Here is a 23,266-nt window from a genome sequence, read left to right as displayed (position 1 = left end):
TGCAAATCTAAGTAAAGCCTTTTTAAAAAAAAAATTATATAATTTTCAAAGTATTATTATGTTCAAAATTGAAACGAATTTATGATTTCGATTAAATCACAGGCATTCTTAATGACTCGTCTACAAAACTGTAAAGTAAATCTTCTTATTCTTTCTCCTCCTCCTCCTCCTCCTCATCCTACTTATCCTTCTTCTCATCTTCTTATAATTCATGTCCTCTTTGTACTGGATAACAAGTAAGAAAGTTGTGGAGAAATTGCCCTCTCTATGAAATATCATTGCATTTGTAAATAATTTATTCTAATATAATCAATTGTAGACCTGAAATAAATCTATAAACTTTCTTGCTCTATAAAACAAAAAAAAAAAACTACTTTTTTTTACGTGTATGTTTTCCCGGGTTCTATAAAATGAAGTCCAAAAGTACCGATTGTTTATTTTTTAACTACATTTAAATGGAACAAATTTCATAATTTTTCTCTCAAAACCAGATTGTCTCGCGTTTTTTATTTTATGCTAGAGTAAATCATGAAACTGAAATATTTACGATTTATTGAAACGTCTGCTATTTAATGAAATTTTAACTTGTTTTATTAATTTATATATACCTAACAATTTTTTAGTTTTATGTGAAAAATACGATAATTTAAGGACTAGCTTGAAATCCTTATTGTATATATTGCTTGATTTTATAGTAATTACACTAAATTCAATGAATTTTAAAATTATAGTAAATAAAATACTTACATATTGCTTTTATCATCATATTTTCGAAATTAAAGTCTATTTCTTGTCTATTTTATAACATATAAAGGAAAGCTTCGAGAATTCCAGACCCGGTAGGTAAGACTCAATAAGTTGTTGGTGTTGAATGAAACATCCTTTTTTCCATTTGATGATATAGAATGGTCGTGGTTCATATTTACTAAGAATTTCTCAGCAATTAATTCACTTTCTATTAATAAAACCATATTTAAATTTTTTTTTAACTAAAAATATTTTTCTAAAAAGTAGAATAGTTCAATTTTTATAATTTTAGATTGTACAATTCAAAATTTGTATTATAAAATCATTGTTAAACGTTAAAATTAGCTGTTTGACCGTAATTATTTTCTTTGCAGCTGGGAAGACAATCTGTATAAAAGAAACAGAAATAATATACAAAAGGTTATTTATATTATTAATAAGCGTAATGAATTTGGTAAATGATCTTACTAAATCGTTGAAAAATTTAATAAGTTTATACAAATTCCGTTCGTTATTTGATTACATTCGCTTTGATAGCAGTTAAAAATCAACTACAATAATTTTTTATAAGTTTTTATTTTTGCTCAGTAACAATTATAATTACAATCGGCTCTCCTGCGGAGCCATAAGTAATTTTCCTGACAAAAGCACGTGATAATGGGATCCTTAAGAAACCCCCAAAATAAGTAATACACAATAAATAGTTGCAAGTAAACTTAAAGTCCAATATGAAATTTCAAACTGATACGGTTAGCTGAAACGATTACGATTATTTGGTGCTCCCTTCGGTTCGTGAGATTGCTAGCCAGCGCAGTATCAAATACCTGCAGAGTCTTGAAAATCATGTAAACCACTTTGCAATTAATCTACTCCATAACAGGAGGGACGTCCGAAGGTTGAGACGTTTCCGTGTACTCGACATAGGATCTGCGTAATAATTTGTAATCTTAACACCGTAAATTTTAGTGGTGTCGTATCTAATTTTTTTGTTACTTCTCTTTCTTTTTATTCTTTGTTATTAATGTTTGTTGTTGTGGACTACATGGTGCTGAAATAAATATATAACTGATTAAAATATAATATAATTATAAATATAATATAATATAATTAAAAGATTATTAATATAATTATATTTTAATCATTAATTTTAACTTTCTTCTTCTTTTAGATAACGTTTCTATTATAAAGGTTGGCAATTATGATAGCTACCTTTAGTTTTCCACAGCTACTATTAACGTGATTGGTGTGATAATTCTTCGTTCTCCAAGTTAGCCCACAACGTTGTGAACCATTCAACTATTCCGAAGAAAATCTGGTTTCTTTAAAAATTAAAATTCTTTTATCAAGTTATTCTCCTTCCGATACTTTTTCCCCGAAATGCAAGTTGCACTACATTACATTTCTCACTTTGCATAAATCGATCTAAATATTGTCGCTTTCATGACTTTACTTGCTTAATTAACTAATTCTTGCAATTTTCCCATCCTTTCAGAACCTCCATATTTGTGACTATGTCCTGCCAACATATTTTCAGAAAGCTTCGATACAACCACATTTTAAAGTTTTTATAAATTTTTTGTAATGTTTTAATTCAAAGCTTATATTTCTGCATCATGTAATGAATAAAGCACGTAACATCTTAAAAGTCGAAAATCTTAACATCTTAAATCCTAACATCTTAAAAAGACTTCTTTTGTGACCGTCGGATAGAATTATTTTTCTTGAATAATTTTTATTTGATCAAAAAATTCGAAATATTTTTACAATGTTCTGAGTAAAATAACTTGTTTAAAATTTTACACGAAGAATCTTTAAATTTGAAAAAGTGGACAAATGTAAATTACATATTCTTAAAAAAAATTCTCTTTCTAAATTATTTCCTATCATCATTGTAATATTTCTTTATTAGTTTTATTATACTGTTTTAAAGTTGTATCTAATTTATTACTAAGTAAATTGGTAACTTAGAACATTAATTTAAAATTATTTTTAATAAAACAGAATATATGTATGTTAATAACTTAATAGTTTTTCTTTTTTAATTGTAATGCTTTGCTATTGCTAGATTTGAGTATATATGTAGATTAAATGAGACAATTGAACGTTTGATAAAACAAACAAAATGAACATTACGGAACTTCACAAAATTTAACCTTTCCCTTTTACCCTTTCTTACTTTTCCCCCTTTCCCTTTACCCCGTTCCTTTTTCCTCTTTTCCGCCTCTCCTCAATTTTCTTTTCCCATTTTCATTTTTACAATATTCCCTTTCCCTTTCCTCATTTTCCCATCTTCATCCTCTTTCCCCTTTCGTTCCCAGCTTATCTTTCCCTTGTTTCCCTTTTCCCCTTACTCATTATCCCTTTCCCTCTTTTCTTCTTTTTCCTTACCCCTTTCCATTCCTTTTCCAGTTTTTCCTTTTTTGATTTTTCCATTTTCCGATTTTTCCCTTTCTCCATTTTTCCCCGCACGTAAATCGGTCCAGTAGTTTTTTAGTCTATAGCGGACACACATATCGGAAACATTGAAATGGAATAAAATGTGTGTTGCTTTTAAGACCAACAGATAGCGCTGTTTTTTTAAAAAAAGTAGTTTTTACCTGTCGCAGGTGGGACATCTTAGGTATATAAATAGTAGGTATATAAAATCATGCGCGTATTCGAATGCAACGTTGCGTCAAAATTTCAAAGCAATCTGTGAAGAACTTTCTGAGATGTAAGATTTTGAACAAACGAATATTTACATTTTTACAGTTAAAGTTTTTTAGTTTCTAACTAGATAAGTGTACGAATTTCATTGGAAGACACGTACAAAGACTCGAGGTTGTGTGTGTGTGTGTGCATATCACAGGGTGAAAGTTTCCTTTTCCCATTCTGTTTGATAACAAAGATATGAGTTATATTATCCACAAGTTTATCGATTTCATCCAGTAAGTCATGAACAAAACAAGTTAGAAACTTGAGGCTACATTAAACTACTCTGTATGACGTGCACTTGGATCGCAGTGTTAATAGATTGTGGGGGGGGGGGTAAATTTAACAAATTTACATAATGCTTGCTGTAAAGTTATGACATGAAAACGATTAACAAGGTTTGCGATGGAATGTTATATTATTGTTGGTAATACCGCTGCTGGGCGAAAAGTGAATGGTGTTGTTCTGGTATCAATAATACCACCGCATTAAAGTTACTTCTGAATGCGTTCTTCTGGCGTTGGATTTATAAGAGATTTGAGGTTACTTAAAAATAATAATTATTCTAAAGAAAGAAATATTTACTTTTCTTTGTGAAGATATTCACTTTATTCCGATTCCGTTTATTTATGAACCGTCATAATATTAGTTATTATATATATATATATATATATATATATATATATATATATATATATATAATATATAATAGTATTATATATATATATATCTATTATTATATTATATTAGTATATACTAATATATTAGTATATTTCATCAGTTTATATTGACTAAACTGATTTTCCTGTAATCTGTTGAACAACAATTAATATTAAACATTTTTTCTTCACAGCTGATCTATTCGTATGTTAAAAATATAAAATGGATAATAAATCCTTTATCAAAATGGTATACACAGTAATCTTTATTTATTAACTTTTTTACAAAGTTAACAAAAAGTATTTACTGCATTTATTTAAAAATTGTTTGCTTAAAAAAAAGCTGACAACACAATTGTAGGAACACGGTTTTAGCCGCGTGACAGGAAAGTCCTACAACTGTGGGTTGTTTCTGATGCACGACTTACACAACTTAATTAAAAATATTTATCAATTTATTTAAATATAATATTTTTTTCATTTATTTAATTCAATGATTCTTATTAAAGTGCGCGCGTACCGTATTTAATTCATGCGGGTGTGGCGGTACTAGCGGTGACGGTTGGTATTAACTAATTTCATAGAACAAATTTTGCTTCTACGGTCTGCAGGCTGATGTAGCCGCGAGGCTTAACGTACCAGCTATCGATTCAAACCGGGCGATAGATTTCGAGACCCAGCCAGACTAAGTAGTTACCTTTTTACACTTTAAATATTATTCATTTATTTAATTCTACCGCTCACCTGTGACGTAAAAACATAGCATCGACTATAACAGCATCTTTAGGGTGGGGATGTGATTATACAAAAATTTTTTTGCAAATATTGTTATTTTTTAATTGTTAAAAAATCTGCCTAAGCAAAATATGACCTTAATTAGACGAAACCCGAGATACTGAAGGTAATCTTGCTCTACAGCCTCACACGCTTGACCTTTTAAGTTGAAAATTTAATGGCATCAATGTCCTATATATATATATATATATAAGTAATCTGACCAAATTTGAAAGTCGGTCTAGTAGTTCTGAAGATATAAGGTGATTTAGAGGCTAACACCCCGAACACACGTACATACGAACATTAACATCCGGAAAATTTACATCCGGTTTTTTAGGTTCCTTAACTGTTAAAACATGAAGATCTGATGAAAACCGTATATGCTTAAATTGGACCGATTACAATACTTTCTCTTCTAGAGCTATTGCTTTGCTATAACGCTATCTAAACGGGAAAGTAATATAACTGAAGTAGGAAAATTCAAATAAAGGCTCAAACTACCAGAAAGCTTCATTTAATGAATAAAAAATAATTATCAACAAGTTAAATTCTAAATCATTAAATGACTGTAACTTCTTTCTCTGTGATATTAATGGTAAAATTTTTACTTAAGTTTGTACATTTATGGGGATTTTCTTCCAGAAATAATGATAACATTTATGTATCTTAATAAACGAAAAATTAGGAGTAGCTTAACATTTCCTAAACTAACAAAATGTTAAGAGACTGTCTGCGTCATCACTGCGTTGTAAAATTTCGTATTTATAGAGTTTTTCTTCTACAAATACCCTTTTATAAATAATCTTTCAAAAGGAAAAGTAAATTTTACCACTTTACTGACAATTGTAAAAAAACCCCGGTCTCGAGTTTATAAAGTACGCGGTTTTAATTTTTTATAATGTAAAACTTAAATTTATCCAAAATCTCATCTCAAAACTTTTCTTATACTGTAAAAATTATTTTTATGTTTGTATAAATCAGTTTTTCAAGTAGGCGTAGATAAAATAATAAAAAGCAAAACCGGATAGAATAACCAGCCCTATTTATTATATCTTGAAAAATGTTCATCCCGTTCCCATTGTTATATTCCTCCATTTACAGTTATCTTTTCTCCTAGGTCGTAACATCGTTATTGCCATTTTAATGACGTCATATGAACTGAGTAAACGTTATTTTTGGCAATAAAATGACTTCATACTCTCAAATCACAAAGGAAATAAAGCTACATTAGAGTTTCTGTCTGGTGTAACGTTACAAAACCGACTATTTCAACAAACAAATAAAATATACTTTTCTGAAAAAATAAAGCGGAGAAGTTCTGACTTTTTAATAGTTTAATCAGAGAATAAAACGTATTAGAGCCTTCAGGATTGTAACATCCTCACGTACAAGTATGCGTACGCACAGATAGATAGCAATGTTAACAAACGGTCTACATTCACCTTTCATAACAACGTAAAACTCTTTATATTATTGCTATTAAAGAATAATACTGTTCTCATATTAATTAAATAAAATGAGAAATAAATTTTATTTCCATTTTTATGTACCGTTCATAAACATTTTCCACCTTCACATAATTATATTGTTTATGAGATAAGTTGAAGGGTGCTTAGCAAAAAAAAAAATATTTTTGTTGTTATTAAAGATTAAGCAAAGCCCAGACCCCCATAAAAATATTTACAATTTTATTTGACAGTATTCAAGAGAATATTTATTTCAACTGCTTACTTGAAAAAGAAATAACAAAAATTTTAACAAAACATTTGGTTAAAAAAAAACATAAAAGTTAAAAAAAAACCGGCATAAAGTTGAGTAACTTATCCCATGAGCATATTATGTTGATATTGATAATTTTGTTGACAATGGCGAAAACTTTAATGTCTGTAAAATTAAATTTCAATCTGACAAAAGAAGAAAATAAGTAAGATTGTTTAATATGAAAAGATAATTATGTATGCACCTGGTTAGAAAAATTGCTACAATTGGCTTTTTAAAAAAATTTTGATAATTTATCATTTTTTTCTGTATGAGGTGGCAACCCGTCTGACTGTGGAAAATATACAGTTTCAACAAAAAGCGAATAAGCTCATAGGAGATACTGACATAACAGACATAAGAACTATTTTATGTGCTAATTCACTTTAAAGAAAAATCATTGTACTCTGAGTAAAATTTTGAAATAGGGGCCATTTTAATCATTCTCTCCTAGCCCCTTGACCGAGTGTAACCAAAATTAAATAACATCATTGAATCATATCCATAAGTCTTCGTAATTTTATCAAAATCGTTCTGAAAATATTAAATAAAACGATGACAGAAAAGAAATAGTAAGCTTATTATCTTCCCCCCATTTCTGAGTGAAATTGCTCAATATATAACCAAAGAGACGTAATGAAATCATCTAATTAGTAAAATAAATTTGTCCAAAAAAAAAAGTGCTTTTTCTTCCACCTTTTAAAGGATTTAAAAAAGACCAGACGCCATCAGAAAGTATCTTAAATACCTAAGATGCATTAAGTATGTGGAAAATTTACCTACACTTTGAATAAGATTTTAAGCAACGGGACCTACAAGAACAATACAATTCTGTTCCCTTGACCATTTGTGATAGAAATTAAATGGTATCAATGCCTCATGTACAGAAATCAATTTTACCAAATTCATCCAAATCAGTCCATCCTATCTTGAGATATATAGGAACAAACAGACCAACTTGCATAAATATGTACTATATATATATATATATATATATATATAAATAATACCTTCCTATACCTATATAATACCTTCCGGAATTCAATGCTGAAACTGTGATTTTTATTTTTTTTTACTTCCTTGTACAAAGTAAAGGAAGTACTGTGATCGCGAAAAATTGCGGTTTTCAAGATTTCAACGGAAATATCCATTTTGACCATCCCTGAATCTATTTTGACTAGTTTCGGCTTGACGTCTGTACGTATCTCGCGCATAACTCAAAAACGATTAGCCGTAGGATGTTGAAATTTTGGATTTAGGACTGTTGTAACATCTAGATGTGCATCTACCCTTTTGAGTGAAATCGACATAAACAAGTGTCCAAAAAAGCCCAAATTCAAAAATATTTTTGGATTTTGGATTTTTTCTTAACTCCAGTAATAAGCTCTCATTGAGTGCTTTTCAACGGTATGTCATAAGTGGTACTTTGGTACTTATTTTCATTGGTTACATAATTATAGCCAAATAAACTTTTAATTAATGAAATATTTTGATCTTACAAGGGGAAGGCACATCGGTTCAAATCAGACTTCATCTCCTTTTTTTTTTCTTTAATTTAATTATATTGCTTTATTAATAATTATTAACCTCTGATTGTAAAGAAGAAAAAATACGATAAATAATAATTCATAATAACAATAAAAAAATATCAGAAGTTATTAATGAAATAAAATTTTATGTACTTTTCATTTTTTTTAAAAAAAGGGTGTATATGTAATTTAATAGGCATACAAAAAAGTCATGTGGTGTCTGCATTAGATTTTTTTGATCGAAACTTCAGATTTCTAAAAACCTTGGCATGCAAAATTTAATTCAATTGGCAAAATTTTCCTTATGTAATATATTAGGCGTACATATGTCTATATATCAGGGAATGTAAAACAAATATTTCCAAGTTTTCCCAAATTAAAAAATCGACCCGGAGTGAAATAAACTCAATATTCATAATAGGATAATGGAAAATTAAATTTTAATAATTCATTTTCTAGATTTTTTAAAATATGTTGATAAATAAGGAAAATAAATACAGTTAATGAAAAAATTAAACTCAACTTATATGCGCTGTATTAAGTAAGAAAGAATGTGCTGTCGATATTTTGTACATGTATTCAAAAAAAGAAAGGTGATATGGTCTCCAGTTTTTATTTAATATAGAAAGTTTCATGAAAATACAATACATAATTTACCCGTAAATCGAACAAATTCAAAAGTTTTAAAGTTTATATATTTCAGTAAAATCATCATCTGTAAAACTCCCAATTTTATGAAATAATTTAAATTTGCAAACATTTTGGTTTGTATTAGTTGAAGTATAGGAAAGGTTTGAGAAAACATTTCCTTATTGGTTCACAAAATGATCAATTTATAGATATATTTTATACAAGTAGAAGCCTTTATGAGGACTCATCTTTGGTGGCTATAGTTCGAATATATTTTACCTTCTTGGCATTGAATGTTCTGTGCAATTTTAAATTAAAATTACGTTTAACTTTTCTGCAAACAGTTATTTTGTGTGGTTTAATCATAGCCTTACTTTTTTCTTATGATTTTCTTGTCGGAATGAAGAGTATCATAATATTTATGAAGTAAACCTCCACCTTAATGAGTGACCTCCTAAAAAACTTCTTACTACAACTATTTTATTTTTGTTACTATAAGTAATAAAGTTATAAATAAATAATTTCTGGATGTATTATTAGCTTAATCTGTTCAAATGTTCTCAAAGTAAAGTAATGGTAATTTATTAAAAATATAACTGCTCAAAATCTTAAGTAGTATCATTATTAAACACTTTTTATTAAATAGAGTTGTAATGAATTTAATTTTCAATATTACACGTACGAGGATAAGTCAATTATTATCCGCAATTTTGTTATATTTTTATTTATGTTGGTAATACTGTCGTGTTGCGTAGATGACGCAAGCGTGATTTAATTGTTGTTTGAGCAGGTTTGATGCTGCTAGGTTAGTTTCATTATCGCCGCCCTACCGTTAACCATGGCTGCTCCGCTTTCTGTTTGCACCAAAGAGCAACGTTCGGTGAACCGTTTTTTGTGGTCGGAAGGTGTATCTGGAGCCAAAATTGATCGAAGACTTTCGGTACAGTACGGGAACAGTGTGTTGCCGCAACGGTGTGTCTACGAAGAGATTGAAAAATTCAAAAATGGTCGCACAAGTGTTACGCACGACGAAGGAGCCGGACGACCATTTACCGCCATAAATGAGGAAAACATTGAGCTTGCACGTGACATGTTTTCTTAGATAGACGAGTAATTATCGATGAAGTGGCACATCGTCTGCAAATTAGTCACGGTTCTGCTTATAAAATCATCCACAACAGACTTGGGTTTCGTAATGTCTGTGCAAGATGGATCCCAAAACAACTCACACAGTCGCATAAACAAACGCGCTTGGACATCTGCCAAAAACATTTGGTTCAGTATGGTAATCTTCTTAGACAGAATCATCACCGGTGACGAAACATGGATCCATCATTACGACCCTGAGAGTAAACGGCAGAGTATGTATGGAATGGAAACATCCAAATTCGTCCTGCAAAAAAAAGATCAAGACCCAACCATCTGCAGGAAAACTGATGCTTACGTTTTTTTGGGACTTGCAAGGCTCGGTACTGGAACATTATGAGGAAAGGGGCACGACAATAAACAGTACGCGTTACAGTGAAATGCTTACTGCCAAGCTAAAGCCTGCAATTCGAAGCAAACGCCGAGGACTGCTGTCGAAAGATGTTTTGTTGTACGACGATGCCCATCCACATACTGCTGACCACACTGCTGAAACGCTCCAGAGACTCAACTTTGAAGTACTGGCTCGTCCTCCGTATAGTCCTGATCTTGCCCCTTCTGACTACCACTTGTTTGGTCCACTCAAAGAGGCATTAAGGAGCCATCGATTTATCTCGGACGAAACAGTGAAAGAAGCGGTGCATTCCTGTCTCGCAGCTCAACCGAAACCCTTCTTTTATGAGGGCATCAGGAAGCTTGTACAACGATGGACCAAGTGCGTTAAAATGCAAGGGGACTATGTTGAAAAATGATGTACATGTAGGTTTCCTATTTGTATTGCAATAAAATTTATAACTACTTTGCGGATAATAATTGACTTACCTTCGTACAACACCCTAAATAATATAAAATTTAATATATCAAAATTATATCATTAACTTTATATATCAACCCCACCTCGACCCAATTAGGTGAGGGTATGTGTCACATGTAAATGAAGTATAGCCTTGTACAGACTCAGGCCAGCCATTCTTGAGATATGTTGTTAATTAAATCCCAATCACCAAAGTACATCGGGATCCACTATTTAGTACTTTTTTCTATCCGTATAACTTTTACCAGGATTCGAACCTGAGAACCCACAATAAATAAGCTATTTACTGAAAGCTTAATAATCACAAAATATAATTTTCACGTTTAACTATCGTAACCTAAGAAATAGACTACGTTAATAATTAATTTAAAATCCTGAAATAAGTTCATACTGGTATACTGTTAATTACTTACAATCCGTAATTTATAAATTGAAGCAGTTAGTTGAATTTTTGTTCTCACAAATTTTTAGCTTAATTTTCTACAACTGTTTTTTATTTATTAACGTAAAATAATAATAATGAAATATTATTTAACGTAGTTAAAACTTATTTAATTTAAAAATATTTATATAAATTTATATTAGGTCAGTCATATGACGTATTTACAGCTTTATTGATTGTAAGTAAATAAAGAAATTTAGCCAAAAAAAATAAATACATATATAGTAGTTTAAAAATTATTTAACACAGTATTTGTAATGTACTTTAAAATACTGCTTAAAGAGTATCTTTTTTTTTTATACTTCAGATTTTGACTTGACTTGAGTTGGGTTACGTTTTTTAAAAACTCATTTGTCTTAGCTTACTTTTTAATGGTTTTATTTTTTTTTAATTTACTTACATAAATATAGGACTACAAAGTAGTTTTATTTAAATGGAGGTCTACAAAAATTTCTTGTATGAAAAAAAAGGTCTTTGCAAGAGACGTAAAGGCGTTAAATCTACACCTTGACTGAAATTAAAAACGGAATGCATAAAACGACTAGAAAAAAATATTATGTTTTAATTTTTCAGAATATTTTTCTTTAATTTTCACATAAAATTTATATTTAATATCAAAATAATAGATTTATGTATTTAATTACCACTTAACAAGCCATTGTTAGGTAATAATTACGTCAAAAAAATCGTCTACGTAAATAATTTACTTTTAAAATATTTTTCAATAAAGCTCTCTAAAAAGCCTTACAAAAAGACCACCTTATCTACCTCTAAAATCTAAATAAAATTAATTAAAATCGGTGGGTGCATTTGGTCGTGATAAAGCTTGAAAGTTCATTTTAAAAAAAATATAATTTAAATTGAGAACTTTTTTGAAGCCCGTTAAAAATACATTTTTTGTTCTTTTACTGATATCTTATTTAATTGTAATATTTATTATTTAATATATTATTTATGAAAGTTTATCAAATTTTAATTTTTTAACTGTTTTCCCCGGCTAAATTACATAAATTAAAATCGATTTTAATTAAACTAAGTGGATGAAAATATTAAATCTTAGTCTAATATTCTCTACGCTTTTATTTATTTAAAATTTTCTCTTAAGGCTAGTACTCTCTTTGAAAAATAATTTATAACTCTCTCATTCACTTACGATAAGTTCTACTTAAAAAAATATTCTGTCAGAAATTTTAAGATTTAAAAAAGTATCTGCCTTGATCATTTCTAATAAATGTTTTAACATATCTTCCGCTATTTATATTAAATATAAGTTATTAAATTCTTGTAGTATATTTTAACAAAAAACTTTTAGAAGAAAAGATCTTATTTCTATAAAAACTACGACCCTTTCTTTAGATCATATTTTGAAATGTGTGTGAAAGAAAATGATATTCTTCGATGACCAAGAAAATTATATTCGTATAGTTTTCTTATTATCATTGTTATTACTTTTAATTACGTACTTAATGATCAATGTATAAAAACAGAACTTACTGGAAATAACCTATAAAATAGATATGGTCCAGTATTATTTTTTTGTAAATTATAATTCTCTTGGTTTAGAGAAATATCCAATAGCACAGATACACACAATAATCAGACCGTGAGCGAATGCGACGTGCAACAAGAAGCTGAGTAAACGAACCCCGAGCCACTCGGGCTTGCAAGATGCTTTTGAACTTTGAGGTGAACTTTGAATGAACTTTGAGGTCATCAACACAAGATGACGTTTAGTCCGGGAAAGACCACGATGATGCTCCTCAAAGTCCGTTTGGCAGCGAGTCAGCGTGTCCGTGTTTCTATGGCAGGCCAGCGTATAAAGTATGTTCAGGTTCAAAAGTACCTCGGGTTGTTTCTTGATGAGAAACTGCAATTTAAGAAGAATTAGGAGCTCAACGAGTAATATTGTTAACGGTAACGGGTGGTTACCGTACAATTTCAGGGAGGCAGTCTTGGTGATTGCAGGCGTGAAACCGATAAACTAGATTGCGTCTGAGAAACAGCAACGGTATGTTGCTAAGAAGTTCGGTGACTTGACTTCGGATAAAGTTCGACAAATTGAACAACATGGCAATGCCTTATGGCAGGCCAGATGGGATGAAATAGAGGGTGGACGTTATACGTATGATCTTTTCCCAAATGTTGTTGGTTTGCGGGAAGCGTCTTGCGTATACCCTAATAAATATGTGGCGCAATTTCTTTCCGGCCATGGTGCTTTTAGGGACAGACTGCAGAAATTCGGTTTAGTAGATTCTGGGATGTCCTCAGTGTGGACAATTGGATGACACCTACCATGTTCTTTATGAGTGCTCGAAGTACGAGTTAATGCGTACGAAGACCATCTTTCAGCTTGATCTTATCTGGTCGGCGTTGGATCTCCGTGAAAACTGGAGGAACCAGGCCGATAATTTATATAAAGTGTATATATATAGCCTATGACACTCCCGGTAACGTAAGAATTCTAACGCGGAGTCATACATTTAAATCGGTTTAGCTGTCGAGTTGTTACGGAGGAACAAACATACACACATACACCCTAAATATATTACACTCCTTTTTGGGCAGTTCTGTAAAAAGAATCTTCCTACTAACTTATTTAAAATGCAATCAAAAGATTTTCTTTTACGGAAACGATATAATTCTGTCGATGAATTATTAAATAATATACCTTAACATTATTTCATGTGATTATACTTAAATAATTAATTTGCACTTTAACACTTTTACTGTTTATCTTTTATTTTATGCTTTCTGCTTTTATGTAAACAAAATATTATCACATGATTTGTACAATGCATTATTATGTACCGATGAGAATAAAATATTTATACAGCACTTTGATCTAAACTATACTATTATACGTGTTTATTAATATATAAACACTCATGTCGGTGTATATCTTTGATAAAACAAACGTTAATTTACTTTTTTATTTATTTTAAATAAATTTATACCAAACATGCACGTTTCTATGCACTAACCTTTCCTAAAATTCAAGAAATGGCCGTACGAATAATTCTTCTATGAAATAAATTATTAAAATTTAAGTGTTGGGTCTCGGGGTAAATTTAACCAGGTTATTCAATTGTTTAACGAATATTAAAATCTTTTAACTGACAGCCTCTCTTATTTTAAAACAACGCATCTAAACAGTATTAAAATATTACTTTACTGAAATAAATAGTTATAAAATATCTATGTACCTAATTTCGAAACTAATTAAATTTAAAGTAAGATTTAATTTTTTTCTATATCATTGAAACATTTATTTTTTTATAGTTAAATTACCGTAAGTAATGGAACTAACTATAACTAATTTCTATCCTTTGGTTGTTTTTTGGATATTTATACGCGCGCGTGTGTGTATTTTTATAAGAAGGCAGCGAGTATGAAGAATTGAAAAAATCAAAAAACAAACTGAACTAACACCAATCAACTACCGTCGAGGAATATCGATCGGATAATCTATATTTTCATTCAGCTGTCCGATGCAGTCTAGTGATTGCAGAGCTTTAAATTGGCATTGACATTTTAACTCGATAAATGTAGCCGCCCGTCGTAACCGGTTTAAGAAACTATTCACCATCATTTTATTTTATAGCAATTTTTCATCTTTATTTCCCCCTCCCCCCTCACACCGGAGCCTGACACGTAATTAACAAGTTCCAAGCATAAACTAAGCTCCGAGGGGTGCCATCGGCTCAAACTACCTCGGCAGGAACAAAGCCCTATCCAGACTGCCGGGACTGGTCGTTTATTGTCATGCCACGCCTCTAATGAGGAACCTCCAGAGGGATCCCCCACCGGGACTACGATTTTACATTCTCCCCAGAGGTGCTTTAGGGAAGTCCTCGCCCTGTCATTGATGGTGGGACGTCGGAGCTTCCCCCCCTCCCAGACGAGACTGTCCCCTGAAAACACAACGCCAGAACAAGCACCACCGACTCATAACACGGGTGAAGCCTTACAACCTCGACCCCCGGGTGCATGTCCATGCAACTTGCAAGAAGGACAGCGAGCCTCCCGCTTACGGTCCCTCCGCAATTCCAGAATATCTGCTGATGGTGCGAATGATCAATCCCGGTCGCCAAGTCGACAACCCAGGCGAGATAAGTTTCTCCCTCCAATCCTGCAATGTTCTTCACCAAGGTAAAATATTGGAATATATCTTCGGACCATCCCTTCAAAACCAGCTGCACGAAGTCTGATTAGGTCACACCATCATCCACTGCCCGCCAGAGGTCATCACCCAACCATGTTACCATCCGCTGAAGACCCCCAATTGGAGTCTGAGTCGACACGTCTGAATTGATAAAGTCTGAGTCGCTTCCTCCACCATACTCGGCCGAACAGATTTTCTCTACTGAGGCTTCTCAGCCTCATCGAAAATTCCTCACACATCTTTAGCATGCGAACACTGCCCTCCATATGTGCAGAACATTCTTTGATTTTTATCTTCGTGGTTACATCCTGACGAACGAGTGAACTTAACTCCTTGACGTAGCTAAGCAAAACCGCCAAGTTATGAACATAGTCTTCCTGCTTTTCCTCCTCCATACAGGAAACATCCCGGGGTGATATATACTCCTCTCGGTCAGGGGTCTCATCGGAAGAGTGCAATCCCTCGTCACCAGATTTAGATTTCTTCGTGTCTTCAGTGGCCGTTGGGGGAAAACGCAACCTGCGTTTTCCTGACGCCTTCAAAAACATGCTGGCCATCCACTACATCGTCATCTGACCTCATGCGGAGGGGCAGAAAATCTTCATCAGGAGTGCTACCTGTAGCACTCACGGCAGCCGGAACCGACAGATCTATTCTCCGTTGACGCCGAACCAACACCTCTTCTTCCCCTTTCCCCTGCGACTACTGAGCACTTGGTCAGCCCGCCGAAATTCTTCAATTATTATTTCCTCGATACCGTCACTCCCACTGCTTTCAGAAATATCCCGTAGTTGAACTCGAGAGGCCCCCTTCTGCATAATCGCCTCCCACAACAGGAGAAAAGGCTCTTTCATCAGTCGGAAAAACATATTTGGACCGCTCGGAGTCGGCCATAGTTTAATAATAACATAAAATAATAAACAATATTAAGTCCACCAATAAATAATTAACGAGGAAAATTAATTAAATAAACTCCAAACATACCTTTATTGAGACGCTCATGGGATGGAAAAGCTGTCCAAGTCAAGAGGTAAATATTGCCACACTGACAGGACAGAAAAAAGTTTTCAAAATTTCCCAGCGAAAAAACTGATTTAAAAATTGCAAAAGTATGTCAAACATAAACAAAAATTTCGATTTTTCAATCTCCGTATATCTAAGTAAACAAATTAATAAATTAACTGGGTAACCAAGTAAATAAATCCTCCTTACAGTAGGCTAAGCTAAATAAAATAAAAAATTTTTAACACTTTAATTATCAAAAAATAACACAATAAACAGTAATAAACAACAGATAACGCAAATTATTGTACGTATTGTGTAACAAATCACAAACACGTAACAAAAAACACGCAGCAAAACACAATTCAACGAAAACTAAACAAAGCAACTAAACCGTAATAAAAACCAATTCGAAGCAACTAAATAACTACGAAAAACAACGAAATAATGAAGTAGAAAACTGCAGAAAAATAAGGAATTTACGGAGTACACAAAAGTCAACCGTACGCATCAGCTCTGATTTTTAAGCATTTAATTGACAGTAGAGGTAGTAACTCCAACAAATTATTTTTATATTTCACTCTCGATATCTTGTGATCTTAAATATTCTTGAATACCAAAAAAGAAATACTATACCTCGAATATAAAATGATTATAGTTTGAAATTTATATTTATAAATGAAATTTGGCATAAAAAAGTGGACTTAAAATTTAATTAATCAGTAATTTTCATTTTTCTTTAATACATATGAAATTCCTCTCACTTTTTTAAAGACCTGTCAAATTTAAGTAATCATCAGAAAAGGTGGATTAAATACTATGCATTTTCAACAAATTGTTTCGTATAGGCCAAAACAAGAACTTTGACGTATTTATGTCATAAAATTAAAATGAAGTTCGGCTAATAAAATTTTCTATTCGATTTCTGTGGCAAACTATTAAACATTTAAATTGAAATTTTATTATGATAAATACTAGAGAAATAATTTTATATGAATAATTTAGAATAATATATTTTTAAGATACACATATAAGCTGCTTATCTTTAACATATTTTTATCTGTATAATAACATTAAAACATTTAATTAATTTTTAAATTGATTTAAAGTGGAATATTTTATGTAGTAGAAAAGTTTTTTTTTAAAAAAGCTGACTACACAATTGTAGGAATTTCTGAAGCCCGGCTTTCACATAGAACTTAATTTAAAATATCTATAATTTTATTTAAATATAATATTTTTTCGTTTATTTAATTCAATGACTCTAACTAAAGCGCGCGCGCATACCGTATTTAATTCATGCTGGTGTGGCGGTACTAGCGGCGACGGTCAGCATGAACTAAATTTCACAACTTACGTAGAACAAATTTCGCTTGTACGGTCGGTAGACTGGTGGAGCCGCACCAGATATCAAGTCAACCAGGCGATCGAGCTGGAGAACCAGCCAGACCAAGTTAATTTTTTACACTTTAAATATTACTAATTTCTGTAATTCTACCGCTCACCTGTGACGTTACAACATAGCAGACAACAGCATTTTTTTGGGGTGGGGATACGATGTTGCAAACCTTTTTTTGTAAATATTGTTATGTTTTAATTGTTAATAAATGAGACATCAATGCCAAGTATATAGAAGTAATCTGACCAAGTTTTGTCAAAATCTTAAAATAATTGGTTTACATTGTAGTTTATAAAAATAAAAACCATAAAAGTTGTTCAGTTACTGATAAAAAAATATTTACAAGTTAAAGTTTACAAATTATGTAATTATGAATTATACGTTTTACTAACACATATAATTTTTCCATTCGTAATAATAATGTTGATTTAAAGCGTATAATAATCAGTTTTTATAACTAGTAAATAAATTTAGTTTTATTTCGATAGACGTTAGAAATATAGACGTCGATAGACGTTTGATTTGGTATTTATTTCACTATCAATATACTTTAAAATAGGTCATAGATTTTGTAAAGATGTATGGAACGTAAAATATGTTTATAAAATATATACAAGATGAAAAATTGTGATTTTTATTATTTTTCAAGTTTGATGTAGTTTAGACGAACTTTTAATCAAACAAACATTTCATTATTATTTGTACTTGCAGTTGCAAAACAATATCTGTAATTTTTACCAAGAGAGGAAATTCATGATGATTTATGCTCTGATAATTAATGATAACTGACATCTGAAGAAACACTCCACAACTTTGTTGGTATTAATACAAAGATTTGAAATCTACTTAAATCAGTAAAATTTGCTTAATTCTGATCTGTTTGATGTGAATTAGAATAATTAATTATAATTAACGATGAAGTAATATCTAGTATTTGAAATAAACGTATTATTAAACAAATAACTAAGATTTACAATTAAACAAATATAACGTATTGTTTGTAATTATTGTTTTTGCTGTTTACAGATTGCGATTGGTTGTATCAAGATTTCTTGTGCAGTGAGCCTGGATTATGTAAATTAGCAAGCCCTGGATATCCTGGATTATATCCGCCGAAACGTAAATGTAGATATCATATTAAGATCAGCTCAATGCATACTTGGGTTAAAATACGTTTTCTTGCTTTATATCTTCCTCACAAGTAAGTCAGCTGAAATATTGTTTTATTTACTATAAGTAGTGCCTATTCAAATTAGAAGATATTTCTTACTTATAACTTATTATTAATGTTTGTATTTTTAGAAATTCATTACAAATTTTAATTTTTCTGTACTTAAAAAAAATTTTATTATTACGTGAAGCTCTAATGTAAGATTTACTAAAATGCAAAAAACTTTATATAAATTTTGAATATCAAGTGTAAGACTCTAAAATGGTGGAAAACTAACTTTTTAATTAAATAATTAATTAAATTTATTAGTTTAGTTAATAAATTATTTTAATTTATTTCATTATTATTAATTTATTAAATTAAACTGAAATAAAATTAAATGGTTTCAGGAACGGAGTATTTACTTTTCCCATCATTTTCTGCGTAATAATCTTTGTTATAAGAAAGAATAACAAAACCAAATTCTGTTTTATATATACAGAATTTTATATATTGGATCAAAGTTTTATTAATTAGGATTAATAAGATAACACAATAATATTTTATAACACACTAAGTAATACGTGACGGAATCTACATCGAAATTTAAAAAAAAAATCTTGTTTATCTGAAGTATTTTAAATCAAGATAGGGATAATTATATCAATTAGCTAAATGAAAAAAATTTAAATACTTAATTAAGTTACACTTCTAAAAAAATGGTTCTGAAATAGATAATACTTTTAGGCTAATCGGTTTTATTAAAAAAAATTCGAAAATTTGAGGCAGAAATGAAAATTTTGATTTAAATTTAATTGTATTTTATCTCAAATCATTAGCGTGTTATTTATAATTACATATTACAGAAAATTAAATATTTCTGAAATAATTCACACTAAAACAAGTTTATATTAAAAGTAAAATAACTTTAGAATTAAAATAAAAGACAGATAGGTAATAAAATACAAACTTTAGTTGTGGTACTCTTCACTTCTGGTTGAATCTTGAAATGTTATAGTTTAGAATCCCGTTACATACGGCATTTTAGAAACGCTATAATTTCTGTATTTCATTCCATATATTAGGGTAAAATTAGAAATATGAATACCCAATAATAATAATAATAAAAGTTTATCCTAACGTGGGAGAGAGTTACAGATAAAAAATAAAAAGATTTTAATCTCCTTGAACCATCTTCCAGATTAGGTAAGCCGATCGTCTTGACAACTGCAAAATCGGAGTTCTCAACCAAAGAGAGTTGATCTTTATCGAAAGATTTTTTACGATCTAAGCAGAATACCAAGCAAAATTTAAGTTTTCTAGGAGTTTGGAAAAAATTAACAGACCCAAACATCAACAAAAGAGTCTTCCTGGCAGATCTAATGTAATAGTACTTTCGACATCTAATTGACGGCACCAAAACTGACAGTAAGGAAAAATAATTTTTTTTTATTTCCTTTCAAAACAGTAAAAAAAAAGTTAAATTTTACCTGGAGTTCCGCTTAAATCCTATTAACAATCTGCACTAGTGATTTAGGTCTGCTCATTGCTAAACGTACTGGGTTGGTCTGGTAATGAACGCGTCTTCCCAAATTAGCTGATTTGGAAGTCGATAGTTCCAGCGTTCAAGTTCTAGTAAAGTCAGTTATTTTTACACGGATTCGAAAACTAGATCGTGGATGCTGGTGTTCTTTGGTGGTTGGGTTTCAATTAACCACACATCACAGGAATGGTCGAACTTAGACTGTACAAGACTAAACTTCATTTACATTCATATATCCTCTGAAGTATTATATGACAGGTAATTACCGGAAGCTAAATAGGAAAAAGAAAGGTCCGTTCATTGCTAAGTTATTCACGAACGATTACTAAAACTTCCGCATTTGAATTTTTTGTTAAGTATTAGATTATAACTAAACTACTTACATCCAATTTCAATATTCACAGATTATGGGATTACGGGAAGATACTTAGATATTAACGAAGACGGGCACTCGTTTATCATTTAAGTTAATTATGGAATTCATTGCATAATTAATTTGTGCAATTCAGCTGTTTTCTTATAATTACTTAATTTATTGGTTGATTGGTTACTATCCAAAAACTTTAATAGCACAAAGAATCTATACTGAAGGATATTTCGAAACATGCTGGCGCCTTGAAAATCTGTTAAATACGAATTTGAATGATGCCTCACTGTACGTTGATATGGTTTATTTAGCAAATTTTCTCTTTCTTACAACCTTTCGACGTTTTCCGTCCGTGCATCAATCTCTGAATTCATATAATCGAGTTAAATGTTAAATTCAGCTGTTTCACGTGGAGTAGTATAATCTGCTCGCCATTAATCGGAATATCTTTATAATTATCGTTGTTTTAGATTTCAGCCACTATGTATCTAGGAAATTATATGAAAAAAAGGATTTTTTTGTTTATCAGTAAATTCCGTCAGTTATTATTCTTCTTCGCAATTTTTTTTTTTGACTTCCACTAAGGAACAATTTTTTGAGAAGTTGTTGCTGTTCGTCTCTCATTTATTTTTTCGAGTCAGCAGCTTCTGACCATAATCAATGAACCAATAATATAAACTATCGTCAGAAATCAATTCACTTAACTCGTATATCTTACCATAAAAGTAGTCATAAAGTAAAATTTTAGAAAAAGTGATTACTCCTTGTTTAGGCTTAGCTAACGAAATAAATTAAAATAGACTATTACTAATCAGGTAGTTTTTGAAATGAGCTATAAAATGTGATTCGTTGAATAAGGTTAACCTAATTTCACTTTTCATGATTTGATTTTATTTTTAACATATAAGCCCTACATTAAACCGAATGCAAAATGTTAACTTCCAGTAATGAAGTGTTAGAAAATATTTTAATCGACGTGTGAGCGAGTGAGCAAAGTAATATTTCACGTGATCAATACAGTTGATCAATTTTATCGAATTTATTGAATATATATGTAGAAAAGAAAAATTCTTCTTTATAAAATCTATATAAATCTAAGGTAAAAGTTTATGCTACATATATTAGAAATATATTTTGCTAGTATTTTTGTTCTAGTAGTATACTCGTATTTTAAATTAAATATATAAAGCTCAAAAGCTAATAAAACCGTATGCGGAAAGATAAAAATGTATGTAGACAGCAGATTTTATTATGAAAAACTTCATGAGTCGGTAAATCAGTTTACAGGGAAATGATATGCAAGAAGGATTTAAATGTATTTAAAATACGGTTGAATGACAGCAAATTAAAAAAAAAATCGATGTGGACACCACATGACTTCCTTGTACGTCTATTAAATTATAAACAGAAATTTTTTGCTGCAGTTCATTTAAACTTATTTCATTTCAAAGTGAGATACGATCCTCCAATTCTTCAATAAAGTGGACAGTTGCGCAATTGTCGAAATATTAATTTTTATTAACATCAAATATTTATACAATTATTAATTCTACAATCTTACATGAAATATTACGATAGAGTAAAAGTCCCTTTATTACTCGTAATACTAGATCAGTATTATTCGTATATTCGTGAATTGCTGATTAACAAAAGTTTCAGATTTCTGGTGTGTCGTATAAATAAAAGTTAATAATATTTTAACTATTCCGTTTAGTGAACTCCTGTATACTGTTTACAAATGTTAATTTTGACCTAACAGTGTAAAATATTCAGTTTTTATTAATGGATTATTTGGTGAATAATCAAAAATGAGAAAGAAACAATCATACAGGAAAAAGAGAAAAAACATGAAGAAATATATCTCAAAAAAAATAAGAAGAAGATGAATATAAAGAGGAAAAAATGTTAAAGCAAAGAAAGAATAAAAAGATTAAGAGACGATGATGAATATAAAGTGAGAGAAAATTTGAAAACCAGAGAACGTGTACACAAATTAAGATCAGAAGAAATATATCAAACCGAAGATCGGAGAATATTGTCCGACAATATCAGAGGAGTAATGAACTAAAAGATAAGAATTTTTTGCAATTTATTAAAGATTGGGTATGTATGCCTCAGTGTACATGTTGTTCTTTGAGGGTTTATTTTTTTGTCACTCTGTAGTTAACTTTAATACAAATAAAATTAAACAGAAATTCCAGAATAATTAATTAAAATTAAACATAAATTATACTAGAAAATCCAAAAACAATATGATTTTAAATTATAGTTTTCAATTAATATTAAATAATCAGATACTTCACCGAATCTATTACATATGTGCATATGTAATAATGCCTATTAAATTACATATACACATTTTTAAAAGTACATAAAATTTTATTTCACTGATAACTTCTGATTTTTTTCATATTTTTAGTTTTTATTTTGATTATTGAATAATTGTTATT

General features: G+C 30.3%; 1 protein-coding gene across 1 annotated transcript in view; it reads left to right on the top strand.

Moving 5' to 3' along the window:
• Positions 1–23,266, top strand: part of LOC142320832 (uncharacterized) — a 136,503-nt gene that overhangs the window by 6,099 nt on the left and 107,138 nt on the right. Inside the window, exon 3 of the mRNA XM_075358807.1 lies at positions 18,783–18,957. Within this exon, the coding sequence (XP_075214922.1) occupies positions 18,783–18,957 (175 nt within the window). The remainder of the gene's footprint in view (positions 1–18,782; positions 18,958–23,266) is intronic.

The sequence above is a fragment of the Lycorma delicatula genome, chromosome 3, assembly GCF_047948215.1.
Source record: "Lycorma delicatula isolate Av1 chromosome 3, ASM4794821v1, whole genome shotgun sequence".
Taxonomy (NCBI): Eukaryota; Metazoa; Arthropoda; class Insecta; order Hemiptera; family Fulgoridae; genus Lycorma; species Lycorma delicatula.
Note: the sequence above shows the minus strand (reverse complement) of the source record. Positions and strands in the feature narration are given on the sequence as shown.